Source organism: Triturus cristatus, chromosome 3_2, assembly GCF_964204655.1.
Source record: "Triturus cristatus chromosome 3_2, aTriCri1.1, whole genome shotgun sequence".
In the NCBI taxonomy this organism is placed as follows: Eukaryota; Metazoa; Chordata; class Amphibia; order Caudata; family Salamandridae; genus Triturus; species Triturus cristatus.
The window spans coordinates 205,169,128-205,196,591 of NC_140584.1; the positions used below are offsets into that span (position 1 = coordinate 205,169,128).

The 27,464-nt window shown below is 47.6% G+C and overlaps 1 protein-coding gene across 7 annotated transcripts in view; it reads right to left on the bottom strand.

Moving 5' to 3' along the window:
• Positions 1-27,464, bottom strand: part of IQCB1 (IQ motif containing B1) — a 242,569-nt gene that overhangs the window by 35,475 nt on the left and 179,630 nt on the right. For all 7 annotated transcript variants that reach the window (XM_085647522.1, XM_085647521.1, XM_085647524.1 and 4 more), the window contains one exon: positions 4,388-4,536. In XM_085647522.1, the coding sequence (XP_085503648.1) occupies positions 4,388-4,536 (149 nt within the window). The remainder of the gene's footprint in view (positions 1-4,387; positions 4,537-27,464) is intronic.

Genomic DNA, 27,464 nt, shown 5'->3' on the forward strand with positions numbered 1-27,464 from the left:
ATGTTTCACTTAATTTCTCCAATTTTAATTTAGAACATTCTACCTTCTGTGGGCCGATTGTTCAAACACCCTTATAGCCCTTCTGCATAGCGCTATACTGGTTGTAAAAAGCCATCTCCCTCTTTATAAGCCCCTGCAGCGGGCTATTAGGCTAAAGTGAAAGGCTGAAGTAGCATCTGCACTGACTGACTTCTCCCAAAAAAACATCACTGATTGAGGCTACAAACTGCAATTATATATGTAGATTATGTGTGAGATGAGACAGGAGAAGAATGGTTAGTAAGCAACCTGGGTGAAGGACTAAAGGCATAGGGGTAGGCCAGAGGAAAATGTGACGGCTGCAAAACTTTGACCATGAAAGCTCGGTAGAAGAACATGAGACACAGAGAGAAAGCAACTGGCCAGAGATTTCGCGACAGGAAAACAGCAGGTAGTTTATTCACAATACTAAATTCAGTCAGGAGTTGTTGCGTTTAACAAAGTAGGATGGTCAATCAATCAATCAATGAATTTGTAAAACGCGCTACTCACCCGTAGGGTCTCAAGGCGCTGGGGGGAGGGGGATCCGCTACTGCTCGAAGAGCCAGGTCTTGAGCTGTTTCCTGAAGGAGAGATGGTTCTGGGTCAGTCGTAGGTGGGTGGGGAGGGAGTTCCATGTCTTGGCCGCCAGGTAGCAGAAGGATCTTCCTCCGGCGGTGGTCTTGCGGATGCGCGGGACGGTGGCGAGGGCGAGGCTGGCGGAGCGGAGGTGGCGGGTGGGTGTGTAGAATGTGAGGCGGTTGTTGAGGTATGTGGGTCCCATGTCGTGGAAAGCCTTGTGTGCGTGGGTGAGGAGTCTGAACGTGATCCTCTTGCTGATGGGGAGCCAGTGCAGGTCTCTCAGCTGGGGAGAGATGTGGCTGAAGCGGGGGGTGTCCAGGATAAGACGTGCAGAGGCGTTCTGTATGCGCTGGAGTCTTTTCTGTAGTTAGGCTGTGGTTCCAGCGTAGAGGGTGTTTCCGTAGTCCAGTCGGCTGGTGACGAGGGCCTGGGTGACCGTCTTCCTGGTGTCGGTGGGGATCCACCGGAAGATCTTTCGGAGCATGCGCAGGGTGTTGAAGCAGGATGACGAGACGGCGTTAACTTGCTTGGTCATCGTGAGGGAGGAGTCCAGGATGAAGCCCAGGTTGCGAGCATGGTCCGTTGGCTTTGGAGCGGAGCCCAGGGCAGGGGGCCCCCAGGAGTTGTCCCAGGCGGAGGGGGATGTTTCCAGGATGAGGACTTCCGTCTTATCTGAGTTCAGTTTCAGCCGGCTGAGCTTCATCCATTCCGCGACGTCTTTCATTCCTTCCTGGAGGTTGGCTCTGGCTGTGGCGGGGTCGTTGGTGAGGGAGAGGATCAGCTGGGTGTCGTCGGCGTAGGAGATGATGTTGAGGTTGTGTTGGCGTGCGATGGCTGCGAGGGGGCTCATGTAGACGTTGAAGAGGGTGGGGCTGAGCGAGGATCCTAGCGGGACACCGCAGATGACTTCGGTGGCCACCGACCGGAACGGGGGAAGGCGGACTCTCTGGGTTCTGCCAGCGAGGAACGAGATGATCCATTCCAAGGCCTTTCCTTGGATTCCGATGTTGCTGAGGCGCTGTATCAGGGTGCGGTGGCATACGGTGTCGAAGGCTGCCGAGAGGTCCAGGAGGATGAGGGCAGCTGTTTCCCCGTTGTCGAGCAGGGACCTGATGTCGTCGGTGGCTGCGATGAGGGCGGTCTCGGTGCTGTGGTTTGCTCGGAAGCCGGACTGCGAGGGGTCGAGGGATCCGTTGGTCTCGAGGAAGGCGGAGAGTTGTTGACGATCTTCTCGATGACTTTGGCCGGAAAGGGGAGGAGCGAGATGGGGTGGAAGTTCTTGAGGTCCGTGGGGTCCGCGGTGGGTTTCTTCAGGAGGGCGCTGAGCTCGGCGTGTTTCCAGCTCTCTGGGAAGGTGGCGGATGCGAAGGAGCTGTTGATGATGTTCCTGAGTTGGGGTGCGATGATGGAGTCGGCTTTGTTGAAGATGTGGTGTGGGCAGGGATCGGTAGGGGAGCCGGAGTGGATGGTGTTCATCGTGTGGGTGGTATCTTCGGTGTTGACCGTCGTCCAGGTGCGGAGGGTGGTGGTGGGGGGTGCCGGATCGGTGGTAGGGTGCGCGGTCTGTGCGCCGAAACTGTTGTGTATGTCGGCAATCTTGCGGAGGTCCTGCGAGGGTGTGATGTCGTTGTTGCAGGCGCTGGGCTGGAGAGCTCTTTGATGATGCTGAAGAGTTCCTTGCTGTTGTGGGAGTTGTTGTCCAGTCGTTCTTTGAATGTGGTCCTATTGGTGGTGCGAATCAGTTGGTGGTGTTTGCGGGTGGCGTTCTTGAGGGCTGTCATGTTTTCTGTAGTCTGGTCGGTGCGCCAGGCTTTCTCGAGGGTACGGCAGGTTTTCTTGGAGTCTTTGAGGTCGTTAGTGAACCAGGAGGCTTTCTTGCTGCCGTGTCGGCTGGGGGGGTTCTTCAGTGGTGCAAGGTCCTCGGCGCAGTTGGTGAGCCACTGTGTGAGGTTGCGGGCTGCTTCGTTGGGGTCCGTCGTGTTGGTGGGGGGGTTCTGGCTGAGGGAGGTGGTGAGCTGGTCGGCGGTGATCTTGCTCCAGCTTCTGCAGGGAACCTGTTGAGGGTGGTTGTGGGTCGTGGTTCTCCTGAAGTTGAAGTGGACGCAGCTGTGGTCTGTCCAGTGCAGTCCGGTGGAGTGGCTGAAGGAGATGTGCTTGCTGGAGGAGAAGATGGGGTCAAGCGTGTGGCCGGCGATGTGGGTGGTGGTGTTCACCAGTTGCTTGAGTCCGAGGTTGGCGAGGTTGTCCAACAGGGTGGCGGTGTTGCTGTCATTGTGGTTCTCCAGGTGGAAGTTGAGGTCTCCTAGGAGGATGTAGTCTGAGGAGGTAAGGGCGTGCGGGCTGACGAAGTTTGCGATGGCTTCGCTGAATTGTGTGCGTGGTCCCGGGGGTCTGTAGACGAGGGTGCCTCTGAGGGTGGTCTTGAGGTCGGTGTGTATCTGGAAGTGAAGGTGTTCGGCGGCGGTGAGGGTGTCGTCGGAGTTGGTCGTGATTCGGATAGTGTTTCTGTGGACGATGGCGATGCCTCCTCCGGCTTGGTTGACGCGGTCCTTCCGGGCAACTTGTAGCCATCCGGGATGGCTATGGCGATGTCGGGAGCTGAGGAGGCGTTCATCCATGTTTCTGTGAGGAAGGCGACGTCTGGTGATGTTGTGTCGAGAAGGTTCCAGAGTTCAACGGCGTGCCTGTGGATGGAGCGGGTGTTGAGCAAGATGCACTTGAGGTGGTCGTTGCTGGAGCCTGGCTTGGTGGGTGCGGTGCAGGATCGGGTGTAGGTGAAGTTGCAGGCGTGGCAGGTGAATGCTCCGTGGGTGCGTTTCGGGTTGGCTTGGTAGCAAGCTGGCTGTCGGCCGGTGTTGAGTGCGTGGAGGGTGGCGGTGTCGTATCTCTGTCGGGTTGGCTGGCTCCGGTGGGGTCCAGGGGTTCTGGCGCTGGGCGCGGTCCGGGTGTAGACGGGCTTGCCTTTGGCGCTGTGCGTGGCCGCTGCGCGTACGCGCGGTCCCCGCCATATATGGCGAAGTGGGAGGGAGGAGCAGCTGGGAGCGGGGCGGTGAATGGGGAGCGGGTGCCAAGAGAAGGGGGCGGGGCCGCAGGACAGCAGCGGCGGGGAGCGGAAGGGGGGGTGGAAAGAGCAGGAAGACGGAGCGGGAGAGCGAGGGCAAGCCTGGAGAGCAGGGGCCTTCAGGAGAGGCGGCAGCAAGAGAGGCCAAGAAGGCAGCAGCAGTAGAATCTGGGCACACGGGGCCGTGCGGAGTGGAGTGACCGGGTCAAGGGTAACTGTGTTTCAATATCCATCAAAGTAGAAGGTCTGCCATATAAAACAAAGCCATTCAAAAAAATACATAAAGGTAAGTAACTCACTTTAAACAGGAGGAAATTAAAGTGGACAAAGTAGCGGGAATTGAAATGTGAGGACTGGGCAAGATTAGAGAGAGAAGGGATTAGAACTGACAAGTCATGTTCGGAAAAGGGGAGGGGGAGATAACCCCTGTTAAAAAAAAAAAGATAATCAAATTGACAGTACCAATAAACAGAATATCCACATTACTGGTAAGTTACCAAAAAAACCTGCTTTTCGTTAAAAAAAGAAAAAAGAAATGGCTAGGGACATTTTTGGCCAAAAAAATGTGCCATCAACCTCGATAGAAGCAGAATTCAAAGCAAAGTATTTGTTCAATTCTTGAAAAACATCAGTTTTCAAAATAAACAGATTCAGTAACTTGTAAACAAGAAACCTCAATGTTGCAGAAGTTTATGTATGACAAATGATGCAAAATGTGGGTCTTACGGCTCTCTGGATTGTGACAGCTGCTTTATACTGTTTAAGCACTTGTTTCTGGTTATGAAAATTCCTTCTTTCTCTGTACCCTCTCCAATGTCTCTGCACCAACAATGCCGATTTCTCCTGTATTTCCTGCATGTGTTTATCCATCTGACCTGGAGAGAAGGATTCAGATAAATTGTACGTCACTGTAATTTTCAGAAATTGTACTAACTGGTTAAAGAAAGAAAAGTCTCAACTTTCTACTTTTGAAACATAGGTTACTTTACAGTTCCATTTTGCATACACACTCATCAAATCAATGTAAGTCTTGATCTCCAAGCTTTGAGGTGTGAAAATACATCACTCAAATAATCCACTGCCTTCTTGAGGTAAGATCCGACAATATAGAAGATATGTTTTTCTTCTATCTTTGAATCAACTGCACTAATCCAAGTAATATTAGGATATTTTCCCCATATTTTTCTCCTTTAGGGTTAACCTAGTATGGATGATTTGTTATGTTATGTTATGTTACTGAGGTTTATAAAGCGCGCGATTACCTTGCGGTGTCCTGGCGCTGAGCACATGATAGCCTGCACTAAAGAGAGAAACTAAAACTGGGAGAAAAACCAGGTCTTAAGATCTTTCCTAAAGGAGCCAAGATCTGATGCCAATCTCAGCTTCAGAGGCAGCTCATTCCAGATTTTAGAGGCCCCATAAACAAAGCTCCTACCTCCCCAGTTAACCTTTTTGATAGAAGGAGTGTTCACTAGCTTAGCTCCAGTAGATCTGAGCATTCTGCAAGGAGTGTACCAGGAAAACTTGTCTTTGAGAAACTCCGGACCTGTCCCGTTCAAGGCTCTGAACACTATACACGAAGCCTTGAACCTGGCTCGCAGATGGATCGGGAGCCAATGCAGTGTCTTAAGATCTCTTTTAGCTGACACACATCTGGGGGTCAGGGTCAGAAGTCTAACGGCTGCATTTTGAATAACCTGCAGTCTGTGTAGATGTTGTGACTGCATGTTAACATAAAGACTATTGCAATAGTCAAGACGGGATAAAATGAGTGCGGTCACCACTGTGCGGAGACACCCCTCAGAAAGATATGGCCTGATTTTTTTGATCATTCTGAGTACCATAGCGCAACCAGAGGTGACCCTGCTCACCTGGTCCCCCATACAGAGTTTGTCATCGATTACCACTCCCAGGTTTTTGGCTTTCTTACACGGCACAGGGCAGTGACCTAGTGAGTCAGGCCACCAATCAGGTGTCCACATGCGAGGATTATTGCCAAACCTCACCACCTCTGTCTTAGCTGAGTTAAGCTTAAGGCAATTAGCCGACATCCAGCTGGAGATGGAAAGCATACATTGTGAGAAGCGAGATCCGGTTTCCTTTTCAGCTCCCTCCCTCACAGACAGCACAATTTGCGTGTCGTCTGCGTAGGAGGTAAGTTGGAACCCAAACGATCTGATGATGCCAGCCAGGGGTGCCACGTAGATATTAAAAAGAGTGGGGCTCAAGGAGGAGCCCTGCGGCACCCTGCAAGGCAGAGAGAATGGTTCAGATGTGGCTCCATTTATTTCGACTGTTTGATGTCTGTCCTTTAAAAAGGAATCAAGCAACTTCCAGGCTTGTCCTGATATCCCAATCTCTGACAACCGATTGAGCAGTACTTTATGATGCACGGTGTCAAAGGCCGCGGATAGGTCCAAAAGGACGAGCAACGCGCTACAGCCTTTGTCCAGAGCTTCTCTGATCTCCTCAGTAGATTTAATAAGGGCAAGCTCGGTACTGTGGTGAGATCTAAAGCCATATTGCGAGTGATCCAAAGAATCGTTCAATAGGAGGAAATCGCTGAGTTGTTTATTCATGGCTTTTTCAAGCATTTTGGCTGGTAGGGGCAGTCTGGAGATAGGGCGATAGTTAGCTGGATCATTAGGGTCTAGAGATTGTTTCTTAAGGAGAGGGAGCACAGAGGCCTTTTTCCAGGGGCTAGGAAAAGTAGCGGTACAGAATATGTTGTTAAAAAGGGGGGTTATAACGCTACAGGTTATATCTGCGATCTGTTTAATAATCCCTATAGGACAGGGGTCATTGGGGGAGCCTGATTTTATATTATTCATGAGATTCATTGTTTCTTCTGAATTAAGAGGGGAGAACTGATCCAGGGTACTGACCGGGAGAGAAGGAGCCTTCAAGGTGAAGTCCGAATGCTTTTTATTAACCTGGTCAGACAGAGAAGAAAAAATAGCTTCTACTTTTGTTTTAAAAAAATCGGCAACCGTGTTGCAAAAGTCTGGTGCGACTGGACCGCTGGGCGTCCTAGGGTTAGAAAGTCTGATGACTGTTTTAAAAAGCTCCTTCGAGTCAGATTTGGCTTTAGTGATTAGAAGTGAAAAGTACTCCCTCTTGGCTAACAGAAGGGAAGATTTATAAATCGCAGTCACTGATTTTAGGTCTATTTTATCAGCCGTTAAATAGTTTTTACGCCACTGTCTTTCAGCCTTTTTGCATAGTAGTTTCTTATCTCTGAGCTCATCTGAGTACCAGGGGGCCGTAGGTGTGACCCTTCTCGGTATCCATTTTCTTGGGGGGGCTGCGAGTAGGCACGCCTTGTCCAGCCAATTGTTGAACAAGCGAGTGGCTACTTCGGGATCAGGTGCGTCTATGGGCATATTTTCCATGAGGGCAGTTTTAAGATGTGTAACATTGACTTTCCCCCAGGCTCTGGTAGTGATCTCCTTCTTCTCCGTAAAACCTGAGGGACCCTTCATATCGTGTTTGAGTTGAAACGTGATTGTAGAATGGTCGGACCAGGAAATCGGGTGAACCGAGATATTGACCAGGTCACAACTGTTAGAAAAGATCCCATCCAGGGTATGACCTTTTATGTGGGTAGGGACGGAGACCAATTGTTCCAGGCCACCTACTGCCATAATACTATTAAGTCTGGCAGTATCGGGGTCCTCCAATTTTTCCAAATGGAAATTAAAGTCTCCTAATATAACAAAAGTTTGTTGACACAGAGCTTCTTCTATTAGTATATTAAAAGAATTGAGAAAATCAGTCTTACTTCCTGGAGGGCGGTATATTAGAATCCCTTTAAAGGGTTTATAGTGAGCTGATACAATATTGAAAGACAGGGCTTCGCAGCCTTGATCATGCATAGGTACGAAATGTGGAGTCAGAGAATCGTGGTATATGACTGCGAGCCCTCCGCCCTTTTTATGAGTACGATCGTGAGAGTAGCAGCAAAAACCGGAGGGAGTGGCCTTCACCAAGTCAGGACCTGAAGTGCTATCCAGCCAGGTCTCAGTTATAAAAGCAAGTTTAACATTATTGTTTTCCAAAAAGAGAGCGCATTCCACTGAATGTTTAACGAGCGATCTAGCATTAAATAGGACGCAATTTAAGTTAATGTCCGTAGCGGCAGTCTTGGAAACTTCATGGGCCGGTTCCCTGTCTTGAGTAGGGAGATTAAGAATAGCTGGGAGCTGAACCAGACACGACCTACATATAAGGGAACCACATCTTCCATAGACCGCAACATTTGCATCATAGATGGAACCCGGGAACAACTTGTGACACTGTAGACCTTTGTCTTTAAGATTCCACCGCTGCAATTCCCTACCAGTATAGGAGTACCTTACATCCGGTGGCAAAGAGCCAGGGAGACCGGCCCTAGGCCCGGCCTCGGCACGGACGGGCGCAGACGGGCTTGCCTTGTGCGCGCCTTCGGCGCGCCCGCGGCGCGCGTCCGCTGCGCGGGCGGGACAGCGTCTTCCTTATATCCTCCCCCATAAACCACTAGACCGCTAATCGGCGGAAGTGGTGTTCAAGATATCTGTAGGAAGAAAAGCACTTCAACACACTTCCCTCGTTTTTAATTTCTATAACTGACGTTAGCCTTAACACTTCTTTGTTATTTTACCAAGAAAGACCAACAATAATATTGTACAAATTATTTAATATTGTGTCTCTTCACTATAAACATTTTACAAAAAAATCGAGATAATTTATAATAGTTATTAAAACACTTTCCTTTTGTATCTCATGATAACACACCTACCTTTATGTTTTTTCAAACATTCAGAATTTCACACCCTTTCGATCCCATTGTTACTTAACATTGACTACATTTGTTGTTATTATTGTTTAAGCAAATCTATTTACATTTTAGAAGTATATATCGACCTCGGTATATCTCAATATTCCATAATTCCACTCATAAACTGTCAACACAGGACTCAAAGTTTTGGCTGCCTCATATTCTTAAATCAGCCTTACATAGGAAAATCTTGCTTCCGTAGCACAATTCTATACTGTACTATGGAGCTAGACTCGCTTGATTTCATCCTAGTTGCTAAGGGCGAAAGAGTACCATGCCGAGTATTAAGGGGTGAGACTATACTATGAAGCGAGACTCGATTTAACCTCGAAATTCTTGGACTATTTTTGGGGTTAGGGCGCAAGAGAACACTCTTCTGGCGAGTTCTGATAGTTAGCGGAGTTTTTAGCCTCCATGGCAGTCTTTGTGTTCACGTTGACAGTTGCTCGAATGGTACCTAGGTTTGGGAGTCAGTCCGCTGCAGAGAGCCCTTGGTGTGGGTGATGGTTAGAATGCCTATGATGATAGCCCAGTGGGCCGAGACAGAGATCCGGGTAAAACACATAGGCCGCCCTCCAACAGGGCCCACTCGGCCTTTCATCTTTAGAATTTTGGCACAAGTCTCTTGAAGCAACAACATGCTCTAATCAAGTGGCAATGCAGTCTGGAGTACCGGTATAGTTGTTAGCAGGGATTGACTGGTGCTGCGTTATAGGGCTTATCGGTGCCATGATCCCCAGCTGTTGGGTCGGAGGCAGAAGACGAGGTGCCTATAGTAGAGTGTGAGCTGCTGTGAGTCAGCCTCTGGCACTCTAGCCCGCCGTTGACCTCAAGGGGCGCAGCGAGTGAGTGCAGTGCGGACTTGGAGAGTGCACAGGGTCTCCAAAGAGTGTAAGGGATTGACTGGTGCTGCGTTATAGGGCTTATCAGTGCCATGATCCCCAGCTGTTGGGTCGGAGGCAGAAGACGACGTGCCTATAGTAGAGTGTGAGCTGCTGTGAGTCAGCCTCTGGCACTCTAGCCCGCCGTTGACTTCAAGGGGCGCAGCGAGTGGGTGCAGTGCGGACTTGGAGAGTGCACAGGGCCTCCAAAGAGTGTAAGGGATTGACTGGTGCTGCGTTATAGGGCTTATCAGTGCCATGATCCCCAGCTGTTGGGTCGGAGGCAGAAGACGACGTGCCTATAGTAGAGTGTGAGCTGCTGTGAGTCAGTCTCTGGCACTCTAACCCGCCGTTGACTTCAAGGGGCGCAGCGAGTGAGTGCAGTGCGGACTTGGAGAGTGCACAGGGTCTCCAAAGAGTGTAAGGGATTGACTGGTGCTGCGTTATAGGGCTTATCAGTGCCATGGTCCCCTGCTGTTGGGTCGGAGGCAGAAGACGAGGTGCCTATAGTAGAGTGTGAGCTGCTGTGAGTCAGCCTCTGGCACTCTAGCCCGCCGTTGACCTCAAGGGGCGCAGCGAGTGAGTGCAGTGCGGACTTGGAGAGTGCACAGGGTCTCCAAAGAGTGTAAGGGATTGACTGGTGCTGCGTTATAGGGCTTATCGGTGCCATGATCCCCAGCTGTTGGGTCGGAGGCAGAAGACGACGTGCCTATAGTAGAGTGTGAGCTGCTGTGAGTCAGCCTCTGGCACTCTAGCCCGCCGTTGACTTCAAGGGGCGCAGCGAGTGAGTGCAGTGCGGACTTGGAGAGTGCACAGGGTCTCCAAAGAGTGTAAACAGAGGAGATGGCTCAGATGGTCAAGGCTTCTCTTGGAAGAATACTGTAACTTCAAGGTCCCAGTTTTGACGCCCAGCAAACTGGACCAGGCTTTTATAAAAGAATATCATGCATTAGGTGTTTTTACTATAATAAGTATGTATGTGCTTGTTCAGATCCATGTATTGGATTTCAAAGTGCCCCTTGGCTCACTGCACTCTAGCAGGGCACCCTAACAGCACATGATTGCAGGCCCAGCCTCCCAGAAGGGCGCTTCAGCTAAGCTGTTGTTTTCAGGAAACCAGACACCAGTTTGTTTGTTGATTCGGGGTGGGGAGGAGGAGCAGACCTTGTCTTTTTGCATCAAACAGTGCCCAGCAGTCTGTGGTTTGAACTTAAAAAGGTGCATTTCAGGGGATGTAAAAGTCTCGTTTGAAAGGTTTCTTCGGCTGCATCATTATATTATAGCAGTGCACAAGTAACAGCAAGCTTGCATTTCACTGCTTCAGAATTTTACATTCATATTGTCATAATTGTGTGATGGGTGGTGCACACCTATTTATTCTTTTCCACTGCATCTTGTAGTGTAATCACTGAATGCGTGCAATACAGGTTAAGGGACCTGCCTATATTCCTGATCTGATCAGAAAGAGAGAATTCCGGAGAAGAATTGCCAGAAACACCTGCGTGCACTGCTTGGTGTGTTTAACTTCGTGTGTAATCAACAATTAAACACAACATTATATACTCCTTTACAGAAATGTATTCAACATCAGAATCAATTTTCAAACCAAACATGTGTTTAATGAATTATTCATATATGTGTTTGAACATAATATCACATGAATAGAACAAAATCGAAAAAATAAAACTAGAATATGTTCATTACATGACACATAACTTCTTAAATGACACTATTTGTATCTTCCTCTGTGTAGTCCTCATAATAATGTATTCGGTGCCCTATTCATTTCGGGACCCACGGTCCCTTCTTCAGGGGTCAGAAAAAATGTGGACCAAAATGTCCTCAAGAGTAATGCGACCTCCTCAATCTGGTCAATCTTGCCGCTGAGAGCGCTTTATCTTCTAAAAAACAAAATTCTGATGTTGTCTGTATGCTCGCGCTTAGCTGTGTAGTCCCAACTCCGGTCACATTGCTCCACTGAAAAAATGCATTTTGTCGACATATTTCTTGAGAGTTGAAACATGTGCTGCTTGTAGCTGAGAGGCACTCGACCTTTCAGCCATGCAAGGACAATAAATCGAGAGCAGTCATATTGAATAACATCCACTCTTCTGATTAAGAGCGCTAAAAACGACTGCATGCTAGGGATAATAATAAACAAGCATTGGCATAGCCAATAGGTCTCGCTTTTGGGACCTTATAAGTATTTAGTTATGTAGCACAATATCCTTGGTGCAACAACAGCAACTGTTTCATGGCTTAACACTTATAAGGTCCCAAAGCGAGACCTATTGGCTATGCCAATGCTTGATTTTGTTTTTGATAAGAATACGGTTTGCTTCGGTGAAGTCTCGGCGAAGGGCGCCCCCACCCCACAGATCTGAATTTTGTACCTCTGTGGGGCCGCCCCTTCGCACACACTAAAAGTCCAGCTCAGTAACTCCTTCAAAAAATAACACACATGATATAAAAATTATCATGGCACGATGTCTCTGAGGCGGAGGGGACAAGGCGACATTATGCCTGTTTTTGCCTAATATCCTTATGTGTCTTCGAAGAAACACAACAGCTCAGCTGCAAGTTACTGGATAAAAACACGTGCAGACACACAGCTTTGGGGTTCAAAGATAGGTAGGTAAAAATCGGATCAGCCTCCTGACAGGTGACACTATACAACAACACCCGACAAATGAATCCAGAAACCCAAATTGTCCCTGTGTGCACGTGTAATCAGAACACAGAAAACATCTAAGCCGAAACTTTTTACCCAAAAATATGTACAATTGTGCTGTAAAGCTGCAAAAACGATGGCTGGCTCACACATCCACGCAAACGGACGTACACGTGCTACTGCACACTTACATACATTTACACACGCGAACATATATACATAGGTACATACACGCATACAAATAAATGTGCGTGTATGTGTTTATGAGTGTGTAGTGATTTACGTGTATATGGCCAAATGTGTATAAAGTTATTTATATACGCGTGTATATGTGCAATGGTATATGTATATATTCACTGAAAAAAACATAGGTTTCAGGCCTGATATAGTTAGGAATTAGCATTTAAAAAACATTTGAAATTCACTGAAAAAACCATAGGTTTCAGGCCTGATATAGTTAGGAATTAGCATTTGAAAAACCTTACAAATTCACTAAAAAAACAATAGGTTTTAGGGGTGTTATAGTTAGCTGGACATTTCACTTGAACAAAACCATTGAAATTCCTCCGATATAGTTAGTTGTACTAACTACATCTCGCGCACCCGCAATCCACTGCTGATGATGTCACATATTACATCATTCATGACATGGTCAGTGACATCACTGATGACATCATGCACTAAATGTGGTTTGGTTCGTTATTTAAATATGTATTATATATATATATAGCAATTTGCATTGAAGAATGAGTGGATATATAAATATAAATATCTGGATGGAGGATTTAGTAGCAGTGTGATGAACAAGTTACTTACCTTCGGTAACGCTTTTTCTGGTGGATACAGTATCTGCCTGTGGATTCCTCACCTTGTGAATATCCCCAGCACCAGCAACATTCGGAAACTTTTGTAGCAGTCTACGCCGATGAGGTCGAAGACGGCGTCACAGAGACACGGCTCCGCTCGCGACTCCGCTGACGTCACCGGCTCCATAAGAAGACCTCGTCGGCGTGATAACGTCAGTTCCGCCCTTTTTTCCGTGCCTTCGAGGCACACGGACGGACTGACAGCAATATATACACAGTACATAATATATAAAGCAACACACACACAGTGTGGAGAATAAGTAGAAAGGCAAAAGAAATAACATAATGCCTTTGACAGTAACAAAACACATTTTGAAATACCATTAACAGAATTACAGGGATAGAAGGATGGACAACGGAGAGGCGGGTGGGTGAGTGAGGAATCCACAGGCAGATACTGTATCCACCAGAAAAAGCGTTACCGAAGGTAAGTAACTTGTTCTTCTGATGGATACATCTGCCAGTGGATTCCTCACCTTGTGAATAGATTCCCACAGCAGTCCCACTCCCGGAGGAGGGTGTCCACCCTTCTATACCAGAAAGTCCTGAAGGACGGAACGAGCAAAGTGTCCGTCCCTCCTCACCTCAGTGTCTAAGCAATAATGTTTTGCGAAAGTGTGGAGGGAGGCCCAAGTTGCCGCCCTACAAATGTCCTCCACAGGAACACCCCTAGACAAAGCAGAAGTGGAAGACTTAGCTCTAGTGGAATGAGCCCTTAAACCCTCTGGAGGTTCCTTACCAGCCAGGGAGTAGCATATCTTGATGCACAAGACAATCCACCTGGAAAGGGTGCGCTTGTGCACCGCCCGACCTTTCCTGCAGCCAACAAAGCCCACGAAGAGCTGGTCATAAACTCTGAAGTCTTTTGTCCTGTCCAGGTAGAAGCTCACCGCCCTCTTAGGGTCCAAGAGGTGAAGTCTCTCCTCCTCTTTGGAAGGGTGAGGGGGAGGATAGAAGGTAGGAAGGGTAATGGACTGCCCCAGATGGAAGGGAGTTACCACCTTAAGCAGAAATGTAGCCCTGGTCCGGAGTACCATTCTTTCAGCATGAATGGTCAAGAACGGGGGTTTTGAACTTAGAGCTTGAAGCTCACTTACCCTCCTTGCTGAGGTGATTGCAATGAGAAAAGCCGTCTTGAAAGACAACAGTCTCAAGGGACACTTGTGTAAGGGCTCGAAGGGAGAACCCATAAGATAAGTCAAGACAAGGTTTAAGTCCCATTGAGGCACAATAAAGGGAGTAGGAGGAAACCTGTTTGTGAGGCCCTTAGGAAAACGAAGAACAATAGGTGATTTGACGGCTGATCCGGAAAGCAAAGGAAAGCCGACAAAGCTGATAAGTATCCTTTTACAGTAGCCACAGCAAATCCTTGCGGAGCAAGAGAAAGGGCAAACTGCAGAATGTCAGATAAACGAGCCCTCAAAGGATCAACTGACTTCTCTCCACACGAGATAACAAATTTAGACCACCTATAGGAATAGATAGAATTGGTGGTATGACGTCTGGCAGACAAAATCACATCTACCACATCAGGCGGGAGAGAAAAAGAATTCAGGTTGCCCCGTTCAATCTCCAGGCATGAAGGTGTAAGCTCTGGAGGTGGGGGTGTAGAACCTGCCCCTCCGATTGCGAGAGGAGATCTGCCCTGAGAGGGAGACGGAGCGGAGGGCACGAGGAGACGTGGAGAAGATCTGAATACCACACCCTTCTTGGCCAATCCGGGGCGATCAAAATGACTTGGGCCCGGTCTTGGCGAATCTTTGTCAGAGCCCGAGGAATCAAGGGTATGGGAGGAAATGCGTGAAGGAGTCGTGAGTCCCAATTCAACTGAAACGCGTCCCCCAACGCTCCCCGCATCGGATACTGGAGACTGCAGAATGACGGGCAGTGAGCATTCTCGTGAGTGGCGAACAAGTCCACCCGAGGAGTCCCCCACATCCGAAAGACGTGACGAACCACCTCTGGATGGAGCCTCCACTCATGGTCGGCCGAGAACTGCCGACTGCGACTGTCTGCACGTACGTTCAGCACCCCGGCCAGATGATTTGCCATCAGACAAATCCGATGGTCCTGAGCCCAGGACCAGAGACGCAGGGCCTCTCTGCAGAGACAAAGAGACCCCACTCCTCCCTGCTTGTTGACATACCACATCGCGGTAGTGTTGTCTGTCAGGACTTGAACAAACTGACCGCGAAGGGAAGGGAGGAAAGCCTTGAGAGCTAAATAAATCGCCCGCAATTCCAGAAGGTTGATGTGAAGCAACCTTTCCTCAGGAGACCAAAGACCCTTGATCTCCAGACCCCCCAGATACGCACCCCACCCTAAAGTGGATGCATCCGTTATCACTGTGGCCACCGATGGAGGTAGATGGAAGGACTTTCCTTGGGACAGATTGACCTCCACGCTCCACCAAGACAGATCCGCTGCAGCTTCTTTGGAGATCCTCACAGACTCCCTGAGATCTCCTTTGTGCTGATACCACTGCCTGCGGAGGCACCACTGGAGCGCCCTCATGTGCTAGCGTGCATGGTTGACCAACAGAATGCAGGAAGCAAACAGACCGAGCAGGCGAAGGACCTTCAGGACTGGAACGACCGCTCCATTGCAAAATAAAGGAATAATTTCCTGTATGTCGAGAATCCTTTGAGAAGGAGGGAATGCTCAACACACAGTAGTGTCCAGTACCGCACCTATGAACAGGTTGCGCTGAGAGGGCACCAGGTGAGATTTGGGCACGTTTATCGAAAAACCCAATTTGAACAACAGCAGAGTTGTATCCTGCAGATGATGTAGCACCTTCTCTGGCGACTCCGCTTTGATCAGCCAGTCGTCCAGATAGGGGAATACGGAAATCCCCGACCTTCTGAGATGGGCTGCCACCACTGCCATCACCTTCGTGAAGACTCGGGGTGCAGTAGTAAGACCAAATGGAGGGACCGCAAACTGATAATGTTGCGACCCTACCGTAAACCGGAGATACTTCCTGTGCGACTTCAGGATGGGGATGTGGAAATACGCATCCTGCAAGTCGATCAACACCATCCAGTCCTCCCGATTCAGCGCTTGAAGAACCTGCGCAAGGGTGAGCATCTTGAACTTCTCTTGCTTCAGATAAAGATTCAAGATCCTGAGGTCCAATATCGGACGCAATCTGCCGTCCTTTTTCGGAATCAGGAAATACCGGGAGTAGCATCCCTGACCCCTCTCCTGCTCTGGAACCACCTCTATCGCACCTTTCTGTAGTAACTTCAGGACTTCCTCCTGTAGGAGAAGACGATGGTTCTCCGAGCAAGCCCCTTGACAAGGAGGGTAATTTGGAGGGAATTCCCGAAAGGGAAGGGCGTACCCATTTTCTACAAGATCTAGAACCCAAAGATCTGTAGTTACAGATTCCCAATCTTGTAGAAAATGGGTAAGCCGGCCCCCCACAGGACCAACATGATCCAGAATGGCAGATCTAGGGCTGCTTTGTGGTGGTGGGAGGGGCTGAAGAGGAAGAGGAGGAGAGCTGACGGCCACGTGAGCGACCCTTGATTCTACCTCTGTATCCTTTAGACAAAGAGCCTTGGTGCTGCTGCTGCTGTTGGGTCTGCCTGTAGGAACGAAAGGTTGCCCTTCCGAAACCTCTGTACCTTTTAAACGACCCCCTTGACTGGGATTGAAGGCCCAGAGACTTAGCCGTAGCCTTGCTCTCCTTAAAACGTTCAAGAGCAGCATCTGCCTTTTTGCCAAACAAACCAGATCCATCAAATGGCAAGTACAACAGAGTCGACTGTACATCCGGGGAAAAATCCAAAGATTTCAGCCACGCACCCCTCCTGGTGGCGACAGAAGATCCCATGACCCTTGCCACTGAATCCGCCGTGTCCAGCCCACTTTGGATCACCTGGTGTGCTGCTGCCTGGGCATCCGTCAAGATCTCATTAAAACCAACCCTATCCTCCTCAGATAGTTTTGGTGCCAGTTTCTTAGCAGAATCCATGAGCGCATGAACATAGCGTCCCAAAAGGCAAGTGGCATTTGTTGATTTTAGTGCCATGCTGGCCGATGAAAAGACCTTTTTGGCCGACTGGTCCAGCTTTTTAGCCTCTCTATCCCCCGGAACCTGAGAAAAAGCACCCTTGGATTTCCCTGAACAAGCCGCCTGAATCACCAGGCTCTCATGCGATGGATACAATGTCAAGAACTCAGGGTCCCCTGGAGCCGCTCTATACCTCCTAGCAACCGTCTTAGAGACTGCGGGAGCAGAAAAAGGCTTACGCCACACCTCCAACACAGGGTCAATAATGGCCTCATTAAAAGGCAACAACGGTTCCGAAACTGCAGTAGGAGAATGCAACACTTCAGTCAAAATGTTTGATTTGAACTCCGTAGTTGGCAACTGAAGATCAAGCAGTTCTGCAGCCTTCCTGATGACTGCATGATATGGAGCCACATCCTTCGAGGGTTCATCGGAAGGTGGTGTAATTCCCCACTCAGGAGACAAATCCAGACCACTAGCCTCTTTAAGCTCCTCAAACACCTCGTCAGACTCCACCAGCTCCCCTTCTTCTGCTTCTTCCAGAAGGTACCTTCGCTCATCAACCACTCTCTGAGCCTCCCTTCTGGACCAAATCCGTACAAGCGGCGACGGCGGTGCCGTGTTAGAATCCGACGGCGCCGGCATCGAACGTGGATCCGCAGGAGCAGCCAGCGTGGAATGAGGTCGAGCCAGGGTCGGTGAAGAAGGAAGCGGCGTCGACGTCCTCGGCGCCGGTAGATGCCAAGACGGCGTCGCCGGAAAAAATGGCATAAAAGGGGCCTGCGGATAGACTTGCGGCACCCCCAAATTAAATGCCATTGGACCCATCGGACCCGCAAGTGCACCAGTGGTGTACATGGCTCTTGCAAACACCCCGTACATAGCATTTAAATAATGCGAGGGGTCCTAACCTGGTCCAGGGAATGCAGGGTACTGGTCAGGCATCACCGGACTCGGGCCAACGGGCGCCGACGGTGGAATAAGCGGCGTCGCAGGCTCACCCGGTACTTGAAGTTCCTCAACCGGGGACGGAGACGGAGACGGAGAGATGAATCCGGAGCCGGAGATGGAACCGGTGTCGGAGATGGCACCGGAGCCGGAGAAGTAGCCGGAGAAGTAGCCGGAGCCGGTGAAGCCACTGGAGAAGAAGGACAAGGAGGCGAATCCGGAACGGGTGATGGAGACACAGAGTCCTTTCGGCGTCGAGTTGGTGACTTCGACTTCGGAGCCGAACTCTTGTCCGAGTGATGTCGAAAAGAGTGCCTCCAGAAACCCAGAAAAACACAAAGTAACAGTAAAGCTACCAACAGCGATTCCCGAAATCCGTTGGCGTCGACGGCGTGGAACAAAGGGAACTGACGTCATCACGCCGACGAGGTCTTCTTATGAAGCCGGTGACGTCAGCGGAGTCGCGAGCGGAGCCGTGTCTCTGTGACGTCGTCTTCGACCTCATCGGCGTGGACTGCTACAAAAGTTTCCGAATGTTGCTGGCGCAGGGGATATTCACAAGGTGAGGAATCCACTGGCAGATGTAGCCATCAGAATGACTGTTTACATGACTAATTTATAGTGTCTCACTAAATATATTGGATAGTGACTAAACTGTGTGAATATCTGTATCACTTTGTCAGTTTTTGTGTAAACTGCTGCACCAGTTGGTTACTAGCTACGTGAAAGTCTATATTATTTATTGATTAGTTAACTGAGTATTTGTATGGGAAAGTGAATGTGTGTGTGGTTCGGTGGGGGGTGTGTGACTGCCCAAAGATGTGTAAATAGTTGATTCAGTAGGTATATGAAGTTAAAACTACATGTTATAACAGTTGTTTGGGTGAGTGAATATCTTTATGGGTGTGGTGATGAGCCAATATATGTCTCAATGGTACATGTCCAACAAGCTAGAAAAATAAAAGCCAGTGTATGTGTCAGTTGTTTATAAATAAGTATACATAAGACTCAGTGATTGTATGAGTGACTGTATGAATAACTGCATACTTGTAATAGTGTTTTTATAACACACTAAGTATGAGTTATTATCTATATGAATAGATGAAGTGGTGTTTTTATAAGTGAATAGCTAAGTAAAAGTAAGTATGATCCATTGTTTGCATAAGTGAGTAGGATGACTTCATAAGTGATTAGGATGTGTGCTGGTGTGTAATGGCGATATAGGTGTATAAGTATATTTGATAGTGTTCTATTGATCATTGACAGCATGTATGAGTGAATCTATAGGTAAGTGATCAGATGTGTGTATAGATCTAGGAATCACTGAGTGGGTGTTTAGAAACTTGTATTGGTGTGTCAATGGTTTTAAATCTGGCACTCTGTATTTTACAGTGAGTGATGACAGGTTATACTAGTGTACGATGAGGTGTATCGGATTGTCATGTGGATGATGTCATCAGTGAAGTAATCAGTGATGTCATCAGTAATGTCACTGACCATGTCATGAATGATGTAATATGTGACATCATCAGCAGTGGATTGCGGGCGCGTGAGATGTAGTTAGTACAACTAACTATATCGGAGGAATTTCAATGGTTTTGTTCGAGTGAAATGTCCAGCTAACTATAACACCCCTAAAACCTATTGTTTTTTTAGTGAATGTCTAAGGTTTTTTAAATGCAAATTCCTAACTGCATCAGGCCTGAAACCTTTGGTTTTTTCAGTGAATTTCAAAGGTTTTTTTAATGCTAATTCCTAACTATTTCAGGCCTGAAACCTATGTTTTTTTCAGTGAATTTTAAAGGTTTTTTAAATGCTAATTCCTAACTATATCAGGCCTGAAACCTATGGTTTTTTCAGTGAATTTCAAAGGGTTTGTAAATGACAATGTTTAATGTATTAATTGTTATACTGAATTTCTTGATACTGATGGACTACATTTTTTTTAAACTATTTATTTTTAGATATTTTTTTTTAAATTACATTATAATTACATTATACATTACAATACAAAATATATTTTCTCAGAATGAATTACTTTAGTTTAAATACTTTGCAAATAGGCAATAGACTTAAGTACAGTAGTTACAGTTGCTGTAACGGGCAACACAATTTCAAACACAATGCAACATTGAGGTCAATGTGAATTTCTAGTCAAATGCTATTAGTTACTTTATGGATTACTTTTCTAACCACAGGACTGGATCCTAGATTCAGTCCTTGGACATCTCCTATAAACAGTTGAGTAAAAGCGTTTTGGTTACACCAGTGATTTTTAAGGAATATTATTGTATTTTAAAAGTTGACACAAACTTTTTCACATAGAATCACCAATGTTATCCTATGGCAGAAAATTCACTTAGCAGGTAAGTAGTGATATCGTTACTTTTTCTTACTCAGTGGTGGATCCTTGATCCAGAACTGGTGAATCTCTTGTAAACAGTTGAAAGAATGTGTTTAAGTCATACAGACGATTTTTTAGGAATATTTTTAGTTTGTGAAAATAGACACTTAGAAACTTTTCTGCTGAAAACCACACAATGGATTCCTATGGAAAGAAATACAAGTTACTGGTAAGTACGCTTAGAATTACTATTCAGGGTCAGTGCTGGGCTAAAGGATGCAGCACTGGGTTCTCTCCTGATAACAGGTGAGTAAATCGGAATTCGTAGTTCGACTGATTTTAGATGAATATTTGTACGTTTCAAAAATGGACACAAACTTTTCTGCTGAAAACCACACAATGGATTCCTATGGAAGGAAATACAAGTTACTGGTAAGTACGCTTAGAATTACTTTTCAGGGTCAGTGCTGGGCTAAAAGATGCAGCACTAGGTTCTCTCCTGATAACAGGTGAGTAAATCGGAATTCGTAGTTCGGCTGATTTTAGAGGAATATTTGTACAATGGTGAAGGAAGGGGGCGGGGCCTGAGGTAACTTGTGCAAACACGCCCTGTGGCGCGTTTTAAGTTGGGGAATTAATTCCTCTTCAATCCTGCGGTCCCTTGGGGGCCAACTAGCCCACCAGGTACCTCCAGTATGCACCAGGGAGCTGCGTTGCAGAGAGGTGTTCAGAGGCCACGCCCCTTTTTACAACACTCAACGCAGCTCCGTGGCGCTTAGTGGAGGTACCTGGTGGGCTAGTTGGCCCCTAGGGGACCTCTGGATTGAAGAGGAATTAATTCCCCAACTTAAAACGCGCCACAGGGTGTGTTTGCACACATATCACCTCAGGCCCGCCCCCTACCTTCACCACTGTGCAAACGCGCCCCGTAGCGCGTTTTAAGTTGGGGGATTAAGTCCCCTTGAATCCTGAGGTCCCCTGGCGGCCAACTAGCCCACCAGGTACCTCCAGTAAGCGCCACAGAGCTGCGTTGCAGAGAGGTGTAAAAAGAGGTGTGGCCTCATTACACCTCTCTGCAACGCAGCCCCCTGGCGCATACTGGAGATTCCTGGTGGGCTAGTTGGCCCCCAGGGACCCCCAGTATTCAAGGGGAATTAGTTCCCCCTTTGCAAACGCGCCAGGGGGCGCGTTTGCAGAGTGGTGCAAGGAGGGGGCGTGGCCTCCAGCCCGATCCCGTCTTTTTGTTTTTTTTTTGAAGGGGGGCTGTGTAGCCCCCCTTCTTTTTCTAATTTATTGGCCCTGGGGACCCAATCCCCCAGGGCCTGCCCCCAATTTGTTTAAAAAAAAAAAAAAGAAAAATCGGGAAGGAGGCCGTGTGACCCCCCTCCCAAGGCCATTATTTGCCCCGGGGACCCATCCCCCGGGGCATGGCCCTTTTAAAAAAAAAAAAAAATGTATTTTGCAGGGGGGCTGCCTTGCCCCCCTCCTGTGGCCACTTATGGCCCCGGGGACCCCATACCCCGGGGCCGTTTCTTCTTAAAAACATTTCTTTTAGGAGGGGGACCGCGTGGCCCCCCTCCCGGGTTACTACTAGCCCCGGGGACCCCATCCCCCGGCGCTTGCCCTCTTCGTTGGGGGTCCCCAATCCCCCCACGGTTCCAGCCGACTCTCCGCGTCCTGCGGGAGCCGGCATTGCTTTTCCACATGGGGAGCAGCTAACATGCTGCTCCCTATGTGGAAAAGCAATCTGCTTTGCTTCATTGAAGCGAGAGCAGGTTTTCCTGCTCTCGCTTCAATGAAGCAAAGCAAGTTGCAATGACAGGGCGGGAGCCACGAGGCTCCCGCCCTGTCATTGCAAACTACAGTGTCCCGGGGGTGGGTACCCCGGGACACTGCCGGAGCTGGCCCTCGGGGTTGGCGGTCCCAAGGGCCTATACAAGGCTCCAGGAGGGGGGCCGCGTGTCCCCCCTCCCACATTTTGAAGTTGCCCGGGGGAGGGAGGGTGGCGGTCCCCGGGGCTGGGGGAACCTGAGAGGCCCCCCACCCATTTTAAAGAAGCCCCGAGGGGGACGTTCCCCGGGGCTGCGGGGGGGCCGTGAGCCCCCCGCCTATATTATTTTAGAGCCCCGGGGGCTGGCGGGCGCCGAGGCAGTATGGGGGGGATTGGGACCCTCCCCCACACTTAATTTTTCATTATGCCCCCGGGATTTGCCAAATAAGCATATTTAGCACAGGAGCCCGCGCTGATTTTTTTTTTCTATCGGCAGTCCTTGTGGGACTCCCTGAGCAGGCCTAGGGGGTCAGGGTGTTTCTACCCTGCCCCCTTTTGGCGTTTTGCGCGGATGTTCCGAGGCCATAGATATATATGTACTTTTAACTGTAATTTTCTCAGGAACTACTGAACAGATTTACACCATGTGAGCGGGTAGGAATCACTGTAGACGGTTTTGTGGTTGCACGGGGTTTTATTGCAGTAAGCACACGCCTTTTCACCACTTTATGACGATAATAAGGTTGGGGTGTCTCTGTGTCGGCTTCTCTTGTTTCCGGTCGTCGTCGGTTCGTCCTCGTCCACCAGGTGGGGGCTGTCCCTCCAGAATGAGCGGCCTGCTGCGTCGATCCTCCGGTAGGGCTCCCCCGGAAAGAGAAACAAAAGGTTCCACGGTCAGTGACCAGCGTATGTGCACTATAGTGTATTAGGGCAGGGGGGTGAGGGAACACTCGGTGCGATATTTAAAAGAGGCGTGGTGAAGGGCTGTGCTCGGGGTAGGAGTAACCGGGATGTCCCAAACGTGACACGGCTCTGAGGTGTCCCTCCCCCGTACTATCTACAAGCGGCGTCCTTTAGCACCCACCCAGCCCGTGAAACGATCGCGTACCTGGGAGAGCCACGCTCCTCCAGGAACGTGGCTGGGCGGCTCACGGGGTCGTTGGCCTCCTGGCTTCGCCGTTCCGTCTTCGTCTCCTCCTCTTCGATTCCTGCGATATTCCTCTCTCCTTCGACCTCCGTTCGGCTCCTCTGCACCTTCCTCCGCACTCCTCTCGACGTCTCGTCCTCCGGTGTCAACGCACACCTGTGGGAGAGCAGTTCCGGGTATTTCAGCCCATCCTACGTCGTCGTCATCGGTAGGGGCTGGGTCAAGAGAAACGCCTTCCCACTTAAAGGTACGGTGGGCCAATTCTTCGTCAGGCAGTGGGTACTGAGGTCCGTCGGAAGTCCATTCCGGTTGCTGATGGGGAAAAAGAGGGGAGAAGGGGTCGATCACAGCATTAGTCCTGGGGGTAGCCCCGCTGTCTGTTCCTACACCGTGACACACCATTTAAGCAAAAGGCACTAGTCTGAACTGAGGACTACCTCTTTGCCAAATTTGGTGTAATTCTGTTGGGCAGTTCGGGCTGTAGATGAGGCTAAAGGTCCTATGGGACAATGCATGGGGAAAACGTGTTTTGGTACCCCCCCTTCTTTCTCGACCCCACTTGACGAATCACCGTGAAACTTTCAGGATAGGAGCGGACCGGAGCTGGCCAAAAGTTTTGAAAATTTCGCGAAGATTCGTCAATCGGCGCCAAAGGTATTCAAAATAGAATGTTGCGGATTTCCTATGGAAAATAGGTCCTAACTATATCTACCTACTGGCGACCGCCAGTAGGTATAGGTATAGGTATATATTCCTGGTGTGAGAGGAGTATTCATTCATATCTATATATATATATACATATATATATATATACATATACATATATACACATACATATATACACATATATATATATATATATATACATATATACACACACACATATATATATATAAATATATATATATTCACTTAAAAAACCACAGGTTTCACACATGTTATAGTTAGGTGGATATTTCACTCGTAAAAAAACAATGAAATTCCCCCGTTATAGTTAGTTCAGATAACTATAACTCGCGCGCCCGCAATCCTCTGATCATGACGTCACATATTACATCACTCATGACATGGTCAGTGGCATCACTCTTGACATCACTGATGACATCATCCTTGTGATAGAGTGGCGGTCGCGCGAGTTATAGTTATCTGAACTAACTATAACGGGGGAATTTCATTGTTTTTTTTACGAGTGAAATATCCACCTAACTATAACATGTGTGAAACCTATGGTTTTTTAAGTGAATTTGCAAGGTTTTTTAAATGCTAATTCCTAACTATAACATGTGTGAAACCTATGGTTTTTTCAGTGAATTTGTACAGTTTTTTAAATGCTAAGTTAAGTATGTATTATTATTATTTTTATATATGTATTTTTCAATAAACTACGTATTAAAATTTTTTTTTTTTTTGTAGGGTTTTTCACCGTGCGCGCACCCCCGTGAATTTTTTAAAAAAATTTTAAATGTTTTTTTCTGCCTTCGGGGTCCTTCAGGGACCCCCTGACAAAGGCTAGGGGGTCAGGAACTCTCTACCCTGCCCCCTTTTCACGTTCGCCACCTTCCTTTTCCACTCTCGCACTGAAAACAAACAAAATGGCGGCCGACACTTCCTGATTTCGACCGATTCGAACGTTGACTGACATGTAACAACCAATCAGAATTACGCTCGCGCACGTTAGGGTGCGCGCACGGTGTGCGGCTATAGATATGTATGTGCTTTTAACTGCAATTTTCTCAGGAACTACTGAACAGATTGACTCCATATATGCAAAAGGCACATCCCTGACCTGAGGACTACATCTCTGACAAATTTCAAGTAATTCTGTTCAGCCGTTCGGGCTGTACCTTCGACTAAAAGTCATATGGGAAAATGCATGGGGAAAACGCGTTTTGGGACCCCCCTTTTTTCTCGGCCCCCGCTTGACGAATCCCCCCGAGACTTTCAGGGTAGGAGCTGAGCGGAGCGCCCCATTTGTTTTGAAAATTTCGCGAAGATTCGTCAACAAAGTTATTCAAAATAGAATTTTGAGATTTCCTATGGAAACACGGTCCTAACTATAACTATTTACTGGCGACCGCCAGTAGATAATATATATATATATTCCACAGAGGAAGGGTCATTTCGTGAACAAGCCTGTAGTCAGGTGGTGCGTAAAGCCTGTATGCCCAAAGCCGGCTATATTATTCCAACAACTTTTTTCCAAATGAACGCACTGTCAAAGTCCTTGGTGCTAAACAGGAAACTCTTTATTGCTCGTTACACGTTTCGACAACTTAATGTCTTGAGGAAATAAAACTTTGCAAACAAAGGAAGTTACACAGAGATTGCATAGACTATGAGCCTGGGCGTATTCTGACGTACAGCCACAAGTATGACCACCTGTATAACCAAACAACCACACAGGTAGAACCAATGAGTGCAAATGGCACTACAACAATGCAGAAAGAGGTTAGTGACTAATACGGATGCCTCAGTACATACTGCTAGCTCATCATCTGAAGTGGCAATAATAACTGGTCAAGCGACTTTTTTAGACTAGTTCCGAGTAATGAGGAAGAGTCGACAATCTGGAAAAGTAACCCCCACCCCAACTCCACCAACTCAGGGCCTAGGAAGAGGGAGAGGAAACAAAGACAACTCAAGCGCAAACACAGATCCCAAAAATATAGAGCCTATGGGAACAAGAAGAAGTGGCTCCAGGAAAACACAACAATGATGGATACAAAAATGGTAAATCAAACTATTGTTAACCTTTCTTCATGTACATTGTCCCAATTTGAAAAAACAACCTTATGCTTGGGTCTAACCTTTTGTCCTACAAAACTGTTTAACTATGCCAACACTCGCATAGACATTTTCAAATTCATAAGGAAAATCAAGTTGAAAAAATGGCATATGCTAAGGAATGGCATAACTCAATCTGAGATCCTATCTACTCCCGATAACCCTACACAATTGGGCCTAAAAGTTGGTGATGTAAGTATTTTACATACAGTACTAGACTTGGGTGAATCATCTTGGGGTAATACTGAGGAACCAACAATACAGGAATGGTCGGACATCGTTACCGACAGAGCGGCTTGTACATCATTTAAACCACGCTCTGTTTTCTATCCCAACTTGCCCCATGATTCCATTGATACATTTCATGATGTTGTGTCTAAGGAACTGAAGAAACAGAAATGCAGTTTGAGCAACAATAACTCTATAAACTACAATCTATCATCCAAACAACGCAATGTCATTGTCTCTCTGTCAAAGGACACTAGCATGGTAATACGTCCATCTGATAAAGGTGGCAACATAGTTTTGTGGGACAAACAACTGTATATTGGGGAGGCTAAAAAGCAATTAAATGATGCAAGGTTTTACTGTGTTTGTGATACAACCATCTATAATGCCAGCATAACCACCACATGGGAAAAACTCTCAGAATGGCAGGAATTGGGCAATATCACATGGCACAAATACTGTTTTTTGAAAAGAGACTATCCTAAGTTACCAATATTATATCTTTTGCCTAAGATTCATAAACATCCTACAATCCCCCCCGGGAAGGCCCATAGTATCTTCCGTAGGAAATGTATTGGAGAACATTTCAAAATATGTTGACCAATTTTTGAAAGAACATGTTATTGAATTACCATCCTATGTCAAGGATACTAAAGACTTTCTTAACAAATTTGAAGGCTTTATCTGGGAAGAGAATTACTCTCTTATTACCCTGGACGTGAACTCACTATACATAGACCACGCCCAGTGTATAGAAGCATGCATGTATTACCTGAGTTCAAGGAACATCATGTACTTGGAACACACACACACACGTTAGCAGACATGATATCACTATGCCTCAAAAACAATATATTTTTGTTTGATGGGGTTCTGTACAAGCAGGTGCGGGGCACGGCGATGGGTACGTGCTTCGCGCCGAGCTTTGCGAACCTCTTCCTGGGTAAATGGGAAGAGGAGATCCATTCTGATATAAATATTGCTGATGATTTGAAGTCGGTAGTTATATGGCTTAGATATATCGACAATTTACAGATAGTATGGAAAGGCAGTGAATCCGAAGCCATAACATTTATCGATAAACTTAACAACAACAAATATAAAATTGTTTTAACTCATAATATCAGCAAGAACTGTGTGGATTTCCTAGACACCAGGATCGAAGTTGTGGAAGGCAATCTTGTCACGAGCCTTTACCGGAAAGAAACTGCCGGCAATAGTCTCCTCCATGCCCTCAGTGGCCACCCGGAGGCTCTGAAATGGAGCATTCCATGTGGGGAACTACTGAGGGAAAGGAGAAATTGCAGTACAAATGATAAATACATA